At 36.7% G+C, this 12002-nt stretch overlaps 1 protein-coding gene across 2 annotated transcripts in view; it reads left to right on the top strand.

Moving 5' to 3' along the window:
- SEC22A (SEC22 homolog A, vesicle trafficking protein) overlaps positions 1-10208 on the top strand; it is a 55971-nt gene extending 45763 nt beyond the window's left edge. Inside the window, exons 6-7 of one of the 2 annotated variants that reach the window (XM_045540129.1) lie at positions 790-855; positions 9341-10208. In XM_045540129.1, the coding sequence (XP_045396085.1) occupies positions 790-855; positions 9341-9541 (267 nt within the window). In that variant the 3' untranslated portion in view covers positions 9542-10208. The remainder of the gene's footprint in view (positions 1-789; positions 856-9340) is intronic. The other variant, XM_045540130.1, reaches the window with a different exon arrangement.
- Positions 10209-12002: the final 1794 nt, after the last annotated feature.

Genomic DNA, 12002 nt, shown 5'->3' with positions numbered 1-12002 from the left:
TATAAAGATATTTTTTTCTAAAATAAGGAAAGGACCAAATTTAATATTCCTGCCTAGGAGAAAAAAATAATGTTCCTGCCTGGACTTTATGTTCTACTTTGTAAAAATATTCAAAGAAGTTGATAAATGTGAATATTTAAAAGGAAACAAAAAGGAATAGGAAAACATGGGTTGTCACATGTCTCCTTTAGTTTTCTTTTCAAAGAAAAGAATGATCTATCTCTGTTTTTCCTCTGGGCGGTTTTTCTAGCATAGCAGGCATGACCGATTAGTCTTGATTTTTCTTACTGGGATTTAGCACACTCTAGTGGACAGTAGCTTTTTGGTGTTTACGTGTCTTTTTTTTTTTTTAATCATGTCAAATTATTTTATTGGACAGTTCAGTGACGTGCTTACTAGATAGTAAAGTTTGTCAATATTCATTTGAGTCAAGTAGTGACCCTAGTAAGCAGGAGTAAATTTGTCAGCCTCTGGGGTGCTATGCACTTTTATGTGGTTTCTTTAGTGGGAGGAAGAGAGGCTTTTCACGTTATGTGGGAACTTTTTTCCAGTGATTTTCATTTTCTCTTGGGTGTAATGAAATTGATGGAGGAGGCCATGATAGGAACATTCGTACTTGTACCTCATGCTCTTTGGGTCCATTTTAGAACTCTTAAGAATTTTTATATAACAGTTGGTGACAATTTTTGCAGTTTATGCATAGACACTGCTGTATCCTATCCTGATGGATTGTTTTTGGAAATGGACTTCCATGAGAAAAAAAAGTAATCTTTTATCTTGTTTTTGCAGAGTGATGGTGAAGATTTTAATTACATCATTGCATTTTTCCTCGGAACAGCAGCCTGCCTTTACCAGGTAGATTCTCTCCCATTTTTAAGAAATACTTTTCCATTATTTGTTTTAGGTATCAATTCTAATAATTGCTTGTGCTTTTTAAATAAATTTTTAGAGAGTCTGAGTTCTTTGCCTCTCTTTTAATTTGAGTCTCTGTTAACGTTGTGACCTGTATCTCTGTTTTGAGTGGACGTAGATCCCAGTGAACTTAGGGTTAACCTTTCTAGGCTTCAGCCGTGGTATGTTATCTGCCTGTGGCAGTAAAGGCTACTTCTAGATTTTCTGGCGACTGATTATTCAGCTTCCAGATTCTGCTTATACTCTAGGCTGAGGATTTTGTACTTTTGGGAAAGTCTTTGAATAGGGAATGGCATAACAAAAGCAAGATGTTAGGGTATTTAATTTAGCAGTAATGAATAGGATGGATTATAAGAGAGGAGAGACTGGAAACAAGGAAATTAGTGGGAAGGTGATTCTATTACTACAGGCAGAAAGTAGTAAAAGCCTTAACTATGGTAAGAGCAGTACGGATAGGAAAAAGTGGACATTGAGAAGGAAGACTCATTGAGACTTGAAGACGATAGATATGAGACTTAAGAAAAGAGATTTTGCACCTGGGTGATATGGAGACTGGTACTCTTTTCCAAGGCCAGAGGAGGCACAGATTCGTAGGGAAAGCTGGGGTAACCATGCCAGTTACCCAAACTCAAGAATGTCTTTGATGATACTGCAAGCAAGGCCTTTTGACCTAACTTTTATAAGTGACTCATTTCTCTGGCTCATGTGGAAAAAACATTAGAAAGATTCAGATCTGCAAATAAAAGGCTGCCTAAAATTCTGTAGAAATTTTTTGGTTTTTTTTTTTTTTTTTTTTTGAGACAGAGTCTCACTCTGTTGCCTGGGCTAGAGTGCCGGGGCATCAGCCTAGCTCACAGCAGCAACTTCAAAATCCTGGGCTCCAAGCGATCCTTCTATCTCAGCTTCCTGAGTAGCTGGGACTACAGGTGTGTACCATGACCCAACTAATTTTTTCTATTTTTAGTAGAGATGGAGTCTCACTCTTGCTCCAGCTGCTCTTGTACTCCTGACCTCAAGTGATCCTCCTGCCTCAGCCTCGCAGAGTGCTAGGATTACAGGCATGCGCCACCCTGCCTGGCTTTTAGTAGAAGTCTTTAGGGAAATATTCTGAATACATGCATTTGACTTTTATGTAAAGACATTAGAAATTTTAGTTTTAGTGGCCCATTTTTTAAAATCCCTTTATTTTTCTTAATTTATATTCATAAATTTTGTCAAATTTGACAGATTTAATTATAATGAATGGCATTTCATGCAGGAAATGTGAAAACTTGTATTTGTTAATGTTACATACTGCTTGAATTTTATGAAATATTCCTATATATATTTTCTATTTCAATTTCTACAATCCTGTCACACAAGGCATATTATCTTATTTTTGAAAATTAGAAAGCTGAGGCAGTTTCAGTACCATCCTGAAATCACATAGCCAGAAAGTGGTAGAGTCAGGACTTAACTCTGAGTCTTCTGATTTTTAAATATTGTGTTCTTTCTACTATATCATGCTGTCTCTGGGCAAAATTCCTAATTTGTATAATTTTTATAATGTTAAAAAATTATAATTTTATAACTTTTATATGTGATCTTGATTCCAAAACAATATATTATCTTTGAAATAATTTTATGAATAATCATTCTTGTAAAATACAAGTTTTGGTTGCTTTGCTTTGTCTTAAGTAATTTTAAATGCTTAATAATAACGGCAGAATATATTGAGCTCTTACTCTGTGATATGCCCTTTATATTCATTGTACCATTGAATCCTCACAAAAAAACCCACACTAATTCTCTTACCATTGCTGTTTTTCACTGAGACATAGGTGGTTCTTATAGCTAGTGATTTAAACCCAGATCTGTGCGACTCCAGAGCCAGTGCTTTTGACCATCCGGCTGTAGATAGGCACAACTTAGCCACGTTTCCCAGAACAGCCTGAAGTAGTTCTAAGAGTTGCCTCATGGTGGAGCAGTGTCACTCAAGTATTCTTTTACTTGAGAGAAGTAAACAAATTCATGCTTTAAAAAAGAAAAGCAAAAAAAGCCATTTTCTTCGTATTGACAGTTGTGAAACTGCCTGCTTTCCAAATACATTGAGCAGAGTGATAATAATGCTGGGGCTTTTTTTACGGTAAAACTTAGGTGATTATGTTTTCCTGTATAGCATGCTCTATCTCCAGTTGCCAGGATATTTTTTAATCCTCTTTAGATCAGACCTGAAAGGCTACTACTACATGGTTTGTCACCTTTTTCTCCAGGATGTAGGTGATTATGGAAGCACAGAGCTCAGTCAGATAGGATAATCTTGATAGGGAAGATTCCAAATAAGAAATCACAGAGTCAGTGAAGAAACTAGAGACTATTCCTTTTCCCTCAATGCTTTATTTTGAAAACTTTTAAACTTACAGAAGAGTTGAAAGACTAGTACACCTAGAGTCATCAATTGTTAACATTTTACAGCACTTCCTTTATCTCATTCTCTCTTGATATGTGGGTGTGTATAGTGTGCGTATACCGATAATCCCTGACTTAGAATTTTTTTACTTTACAATGATGCAAAAGTGATATACATTCAGTAGAAACCATATTTAAAGTGCCTATATAACCATTCTGTTAGTATTCAATAAATTACATGAGCTATTGAACACTTTATTATAAAATAGGCATTGTGTTAGATGATTTTGCTCGATTGTCTGCTAGTGTTCTGAGCATGTTTAAAGTAGGCTAGACTAAGCTATGATGTTCAGTAGGTTAGGTATATTAAATGCATTTTGACTTTAGATATTTTCAATTTATGATGGGTATATTAGGACATAACCCACTGTAAGTTGAGGAACATCTGTAGTTGTTTATAAAGTAAGTTTTGGACAGATATATATGTGTAAAGCTGTTTATCTCATTAAACTTTCTGGGATAATTTTAGTTTCATGTGGAGTTGCAAGAGAGATCCTGTGTAACCTTTACTTGGCTTTTCCCAGTGGTACCATCTTGCAAAACTGTAATACAGTATCACAACCATGGTATTGATATTGATGTAGTTAAAATACATAACTTTCTTATCACCACAAGCATCTCCCTCATGTTGCCTTTTGGTAGCCACATTCACTTCCCTTCTGCCCTAACCCCTCCCTAAGCTCTGACAATCACTAACATGTTCTCCATTTTTGTAATTTTTTCATTTTATGTATGTTATACAAATGGAATCATACAGTATATAACTGTCTTAATCAGTTTGGGTTGCTATAATGAAATGCCACAAACTGGGTGGCTTAAACAACAGTCATTTATTTCTCATAATTCTAGAAACTGATAAGTCCAAGATCAAGGTACTGGCTGATTCAGTTCTTGGTGAGGGCCTTCTTCCTGGCTTGCAGAAGGCTGCCTTTTCACTGTACCCTCCCACTGCAGAGGCAGAAAGCGCTGGTGTCTCTTCCTCTTCTTGTAAGGTCACTGATCCCATCATGGGGGCTGCACCCTCATGGCCTTATCTAACCCTAACGACCTCCCAAAGGCCCCACCTCCTAATAGCATCATGTTGGGGGTTAGAGCTTTCAACATATGAACTTGGGGGGCGGACACAAACATTCAGTTCATAAGAGTAAGCTTTTGTGATTGGCATTTTTTTTGCTCAGCATAATTCTCTGGAGATTCAGCCAAACTATTACGTAATTAATGGTTTATTCCTTTTTATTGCCAAGTAGAATTCTGTCATATGGATTTACTGCAGTTTGTTTAATCATTTGCCCATTGAAGGATAATCTGAGTTGTTTCCAGTTTTTGACTATTATAAATAAAGCTGATATAAGCATTCATGCATAGGTTTTTTTTTGTGAACATAAGTCTTCATTTCTCTGGGGTAAATGCCTAGGAGTGCAATTGCCAGGTCATGTAGTAGTTGCATGCTTAGTTTTATTAAGAAACTGACAAACTGTTTTCCAGAGTGGCTGTACCATTTTATATTCCCACCAGCAATATGTGAGTGTTTCAGTTTCTCTGCTTGCCAGCATTTGGTATCATCGCCATATTTATTTTAGCCATTCTGATAAGTGTGTACTGATAGCTTATGGTGGTTTTAATTTACATTTCCCTAATGGCTAATAATGTTAAACATCATTTCATGTGTTTGTCCATATATTCTGTATATCCGTCTATATCTATATATCTTCTTCACTGAAATGTCAGTTGTCTTTTGCTTATTTTATAATTGGATTCTGTTTTTTACTTTTTTGAGAGTTCTTTATACAGTTGGCCCCCTGAATCCATGGGTTCTGCATCTATGGATTATACCAACTGTGGATAAAAAATATTTGGCAAAAAAAAAAAAAAGAAAGAAACCTCTGTCCTAAACATTTACAGACTTTTCTCCATGTCATTATTCCCTAAACAATACAATATAACAACTGTTTAAATAGCATTTACATTGTATTAGGTATTATAAGTAATCTAGAGATTATTTAAAGTATACAGGAGGAACCAGGCATGGTGGCTCATGCATGTAATCCTAGCACTCTGAGAGGCCAAGGCAGGAGGATCACTTGAGGTCAGGAGTTCGAGACAAGCCTGAGCAAGAGCAAGACCTCATCTCTACAAAAAATAGAAAAGTTAGCCAGGAATGGTGGCACACGCCTGTAGTCCCAGGTACTTGGGAAGCTCAGGCAGGAGGATCACTTGAGCCCAGGAGTTTGAGGTTGCAGTGAGCTATGATGACGCTACTGCACTCTAGCCATGGAGGCAGAGTGAGACTCTGTCTCAAATAAATAAATAAAATAAAATAAAGTATACAGGAGGGTATGCATAGGTTACATGTGTCAACTGAAGAATGATGAGGTTCCTAAATTTGGAAATAAGAGCTTTATTTCTCGTAAAAGGTTGTAGCCTGCAGGGTGGCCATTCTGAGTGGGTGGGAAGCATAGCCTCTGTCCAGAAGCCAGAAGCAGGTACTTCAAGGGAGGGACAATGGGGACAGGTATTTATGCTGAGCAGCTGGCCAATATGCGCATTTAACAAGCTATGGGATGAGTCATGAATATTTATGAAAGGAGAAACATGCACACACACAATTGAACATAAAGTTAAAGCTACTTCATGGACTCCATGTTCAGAAAGTGGTGGCATTAGCATGATCCAACGGTGGAGTTTTTGGCCCTGTGATGTCAAAAGGTGAAGCAAAGGACATCAAAGCCCTCTCTGTGCATCTTCTGTAGACTGGCCAGTAAGTGGCAGACATCATAATATTTTACCTCAAAATACTTCAGCCTGTATCTTCTAAGAACACAGATATCCTTCTACATGGCCACGACATCATATCCCACCCAAGATATTTAACATTGATACAATATTATATAATATAGAATTCTTATTCAGATTACTTCAGTTGTCTCCAAAATGTTCTTTATTGCTATTTTTCTCTTGATCCATGATTATGCATTGTGTTTGGTTGTTGTATATCTTTTAACTTATAATATATCCTCCAAGACTTTTTGTTCTGTTCTGTTTTGTTTTTATCTTTCATAGCATTGACATTTTTAAAGATTCCAGGCCAGTACCTTATATTAATAGAATGACTCAGTCTGGATCATCTATTTCTCATGATTAGATTCAGGTTAAATATTTTTGCAACAGTACTGTATAGTATAATATGTTGTATATCTTTTATTATATCAGTCAGGAAACATGTAATAAGTTTGATCATTCGGTGAAAGTGGTATCTATCAGATCTCTCCATTACAGAGATTCCTTTTTCTCCTTTGTAATTAATAAGTAATTTGTGGGGTAGAGACCATTACTTTTAGAAGCCCTTGAAAACCATGAATTAAATATTATTTTTTTAAATGCCCGAAAAGCTAGCTTATTTTTATAGTAGAATTCCAATTAATACATGTAGATAGTATGATGGAAATACAAAATTACCATTAGGCAAAAACCATGCTAATAACTGTTGCCGGCAAGAATCATCAATGAATGCTAAAATTAGTGGGCAAAAGTATGATGAGATAAGGTATTTACATAATTTCAAAATCTCCCTCCCGAGATACTTAATGATTACAAAGGGAATAGTAGTAACTTCACAGTAGAGAAACCTGGCAGAGACCTCTTATTCAGTGATCAAAGTTAACGTCACCAGTAGTAACTCACAGTGCATATCACCTCTGTGATATTCTTGCCAAAATTGCATATCCTCATTTCATTCTTGACAAAACATCAGATATACCCAAGTTGAGGGACATTCTACAACATCACTGATTAATACTCTTTTTTTTTTTTTGAGACAGAGTCTCGCTCTTTTGCCCTGTCTAGAGTGCCTGGCTAGTTGCCTAGCTCACAGCAACCTCAAACTCCTGGGTGCAAGCAATCCTTCTGCCTCAGCCTCCCGAGTCACTGGGACTACAGGCATGCACCACCATGCCCGGCTAATTTTTTCTATATATTTTTAGTTGTCCAGATAATTTCTTTCTATTTTTTAGTAGAGACAGGGTCTCGCTCTTGCTCAGGCTGGTCTTGAACTCGACCTCGAGCGATCCTCCTGCCTTGGCCTCCCAGAGTGCTAGGATTACAGGCGTGAGCCACTGCACCTGGCCTGATTCATACTCTTTAAGACTGTCAAGATCATGGCAAAAAAAGACTGAGGTGTTACAGATTGGAGTATACATGACAACTAAATGCAATATAGAATCCTGGATTGAATTCTGGACCAGAAAAAGGACCCTAGTGGGACAAGTAGCAAAATTTGATTGAAGTCTGTAGATTAGTTAATAATATTGAATCAATGTTAATTTTCTGGTTTGATGATTATACTATGGCAATATAAGAGGATAACATTAGGCGGAACAGGGTGAAATCTTCTATTTCAAAAGAAAAAGGATTTTTTTCTGTTTTTGTTTTTCAACCTTCTATTCCACTATCAAAGTCACTCAGATAAAATCAGTGTTTTCATTTCATATTGCTTGGATTATAGTCTTCTTGTAAGTAAGAAAAGTGCTAATTTGTATAAGAACTAAACTTGTTTAACAGAACATTTCCACATTCTTTCTGCGTTGTAACAAACACCCTAATGTCATTCCCATTCTGAAGCCTGGATACAGTTTCACACAGAGACCTATGCTTCTCTCTTAAGACTTTGCTGTCACGTACAATTCCTATAGTCATCAGATTGTGAATTTTAGACACTGTTTCTAGAAAACAGTTCGTTCATTTAACAAATTTTATTGAGTACTTATTATGTACCAGGTACTGTTCTGGGCACTAGAGATAAACGAGTGAACAAAACAGTAAAAAGTTTCACCCCTCATGAAACTTAGATTCTATTGAAAAGCATCTATAGATAACAAAATAATTACATTTTTCAAGTATGTTTATGTTATGGAGAAAAATAAAGCAGTTAAGGGTGAATGCCAGGTTTGGAGGGGAGAGCTTTCTTTATTATCTCTTCTAAAATGGCACTCACTGTCATTTTCTATTCCCTTTTCAAGATGTAACTATTTGATATTGTATATTAAAATATGTACATAATATTTCTCCACTAAAATGTAGACTCTGGCCAAGTGCCATGGCTCATGCCTATAATCTCAGCACTTTGGGTGGCCAAGGTGGGACGCTCACTTGAGGCCAGGAGTTCTAGACCTGCCTGGGCAACATAGTGAGACCCCATTTCTACAAAAAAGTAGCTGGGCATGGTGGTGCACACCTGTAGTCCCAGCTACTTGGGAGGTTGAGTCAGGAGGATCACTTTAGCATGGGGATTCAAGGTTATAGTGAGCTATGATTGTACCACTGCACTCCAGCCTAGGTGACAGAATGAGGCACTGTCTCCAAAGAAAATATGTAAGCTCTGTGTAATGGCTTTATTCATTTTACTCACAGCTGAAGAACAATGCCTGACTTGTAGCAGACCCTTAATAAATATTTGTTGAATGAATCTTCCTCAAATGTTCACTCAGGTCCTATACCTAGCATAGTTCCCTGTACTCAATGGGGGACTAGTAAAGTTTTATTGATTTCATTAATACTCAGACTCAGGTTATGTAAGAATCTGTTTTGCTGAATAGCTTATATGAGCTTTTTGTACTCTACTGAGTGAGAATGGAACCCCCTCAAACCCTGGGACCGCTTCTTAGTTGCCTGTTACTTTGGGAAATTTACCCAGCTTGTTTGCAAAGGAGTCACCCAATTGTATTTTCATTTAAAATATGACTCAAATGCTTTTCTTTTGAAAAATGAAAAACATAAAAGGAAAAATCTGTTTCCTTTTCAAGCTGTGGAAATTTCATAGCTGAATGTCTTAGATATGCTATATTATCTTATCCCTAGATAAAAAATACCCTATGTCGTTCTCATATTTTATTCTCTGATCTGGTACCGTTTTTTTTTTTTTATTAGAGACATCTATTTCTTTTCCTGTAACCCTAATCATCTTTCATTTTTATATTTTGAACAGTGTTATTTACTTGTCTACTACACCGGCTGGCGGAATGTCAAATCTTTTTTGACTTTTGGCTTAATCTGTCTGTGCAACATGTATCTCTATGAACTGCGCAACCTCTGGCAGCTTTTCTTTCATGTGACTGTGGGAGCGTTTGTCACACTACAGATCTGGCTAAGGCAAGCCCAGGGCAAGGCTCCCGATTATGATGTCTGACTCCATCCTTCAGACATACTGCCTTGGCTTCAGGGGGAAAAGGAGGGAACATAACTGCCACTGTGATGAAGACACTATTCACCACACATGAGAAGCTCTGCTTTCTTTCTCTCCAACTTTCCTTTTTTAAAATCAGCATGGCATGCCTGTGAGCATGCAAGACCTGCTAGGCAAACTCCTCTCAGAAGAATGTTGGCCATGAGATTATCATTCAGAGGAGGAGAAGGAAGAGACTTCTCTCTGCAGGGCTGGAACAGTGGAAGAACCGTCAGACGCCACTGGAAGACTTGGCCGGCAGTCCTAAATCCTTGCTGAAGAGTTCAGTCAAAAAATAGATGTGGTACTTGCTCTGAGGACCAAGCACAGGAACTCTACAACCTGAGTTGCCTTTGTGAGGCATTAGTATAGACCAAATATAAAGATGCTACAGAAATTGGGAAGTTTATATTTTCAACAAATGACTGTGCTAAATACCAGATTATTTGCACATTTATGGTACCGAGAGTTTATGATGTCCAGGATGGTGTGGAATTGGTTCGTGTTACTTTTATATTTTTGCTTGAATCTTAATTCTGGAAATAACCTGATATAGGAAAAGGCTGTGGTGAGCTCATCTCTGGAACATCACAAGTATTGCAAATACAGTGACATATGTTTCCTTTCTAGACCACGTTTGTCGTTTCTTTTAAAATCACTTAAAAAATGATTCATTAGACTGTAGTCGTTCTTCCCAAAACCAATCATTTGAGTACTATTTATACTGTTACTTACTTAATATTTATCTTTTAAATTTTAAAATATTTTAAGAAGAAACAAATCCTACTCCAAGTGGGAAATCAGTATCAATTTACCATAAATAAAAGATAACCACAAAGTAAATAAAATTAACACAAAAAATGTTAAGATATAGCTAGGTACTGATGCGTGCCAAGGCTCTGACTCTAAGAGGCCTGCTCTTTGTGGCAGTGGGAGAGATGTTACCTAGCACCAAAATGAGGCTCTGGCTCAGAGGACAATAGAAAATTGTAAAGGGAATGACATTCTTACTGTGATTCAGCGTTATTCTATGTTGTGTACCACCTAAAATCATCTTGTGTGCCATCAGTGATATAGGTCCTACACTATGGAAACGCTTGACTGTGCTAAGAGAATCAGAAGGTGACTTTCCTAGCAAATCTTATTATTTTATGGTTTTGATGGATTAAGCACCTAGTATCGGAGAGAACTTACTTGCTTTTTGATGACCTTGTAAAAATTGTTCAGGCAGTTACGAATCAATAACATAGGAAGCACAGTTTGATTCCATTAGCAAAATCTGTAACTCTCCTGGTTTTGGAAGTCATTCCATGAGTGATTTTCCTTTGTTTTTTTAAAGAAAAAATTTTAAACAAGGAATTCATAGGATACCGAAATTGAGTATCCACAAAAACAGTGGACCCCATTACATTGTAATTTATGTTTTGGGGTATATTTATTAAGTAGAAGAAATAGTCTAGAGGGTAAAGTCATTGAACTACCCTTGTTTGCCTGAACCAGTGTATGTGGATGTGTCTAGAACGGTAAAGTCTTGCTTAACTAGAACCTTTGCACCCTCCTCTTAGGAGAATGAAGTAAAAGGAAGACAATAAGCTTATGATACCAGGGATTTATTTAAAATAAGAAACTATAGTGCACTATAGGCAGTTTTCTGCTTCTAGCAAGGTTGCATAGAAATTATATGTATTCTGAGAGATACCCCAAAGCATCACATGATCCTAAATCATCAAAACAGCATGAAATTATGTTTGGCATTTTTTATTTACTGAGCCAGGAAAGTGAAGTGGTTCAATTTAGAAAGGTTTTCTAAACTAATGGTTAAAACAGATAATATTCTTATAAATAGTCAATTAACCATGAAGTTGGAGCATTCTGGTTAATAATGATTTTGCTATGTATTGATTTTATAGCTTTTACCAGTTTGGTTCAGGAGTTACCTCCTTATCATTGAATTAATGAGTTGTGATGTTTGGTATTTGGATCCATTCAGCAAGAACTCTTGAAAACTTCTCACCAGCTATTTTTAAAGACTTATTTTGTTTTTGTCTTGTTTTTTGCACTGGCTATTTTGGATAAGAGGACGTTTACATCTTAATGTACAAAATCAAAACAGGTAAAAATAATGTTTTATGTATAGAAATACTTTCTTTCATTATTGGTACCTGCATCTCTGATTGGTCATAGAGCTTCCCTGCCTGTATCATGTTGCCAAAGAAACCATGAATTTGGGAAGAGAAACTTTGGCCATGGGTGTAAAGAAGTCCTTGGACTCTTGAGAAAGAATCCCTTAGGCCTGCAAGGCATATGATCTTACATTTATATTGCACTTTTACTTCTAAGAGTAATTCTGAGTTTACCTCGCCATGGTGAGTTTTGTAGCATAGGGGAAGCATAGCTGCCCTCATGTTAAGGGGGAGGACACGAA

The sequence above is a fragment of the Lemur catta genome, chromosome 1 (assembly GCF_020740605.2).
Source record: "Lemur catta isolate mLemCat1 chromosome 1, mLemCat1.pri, whole genome shotgun sequence".
Classification (NCBI taxonomy): domain Eukaryota; kingdom Metazoa; phylum Chordata; class Mammalia; order Primates; family Lemuridae; genus Lemur; species Lemur catta.
This window is presented reverse-complemented; position numbering and strand designations above follow the sequence as displayed.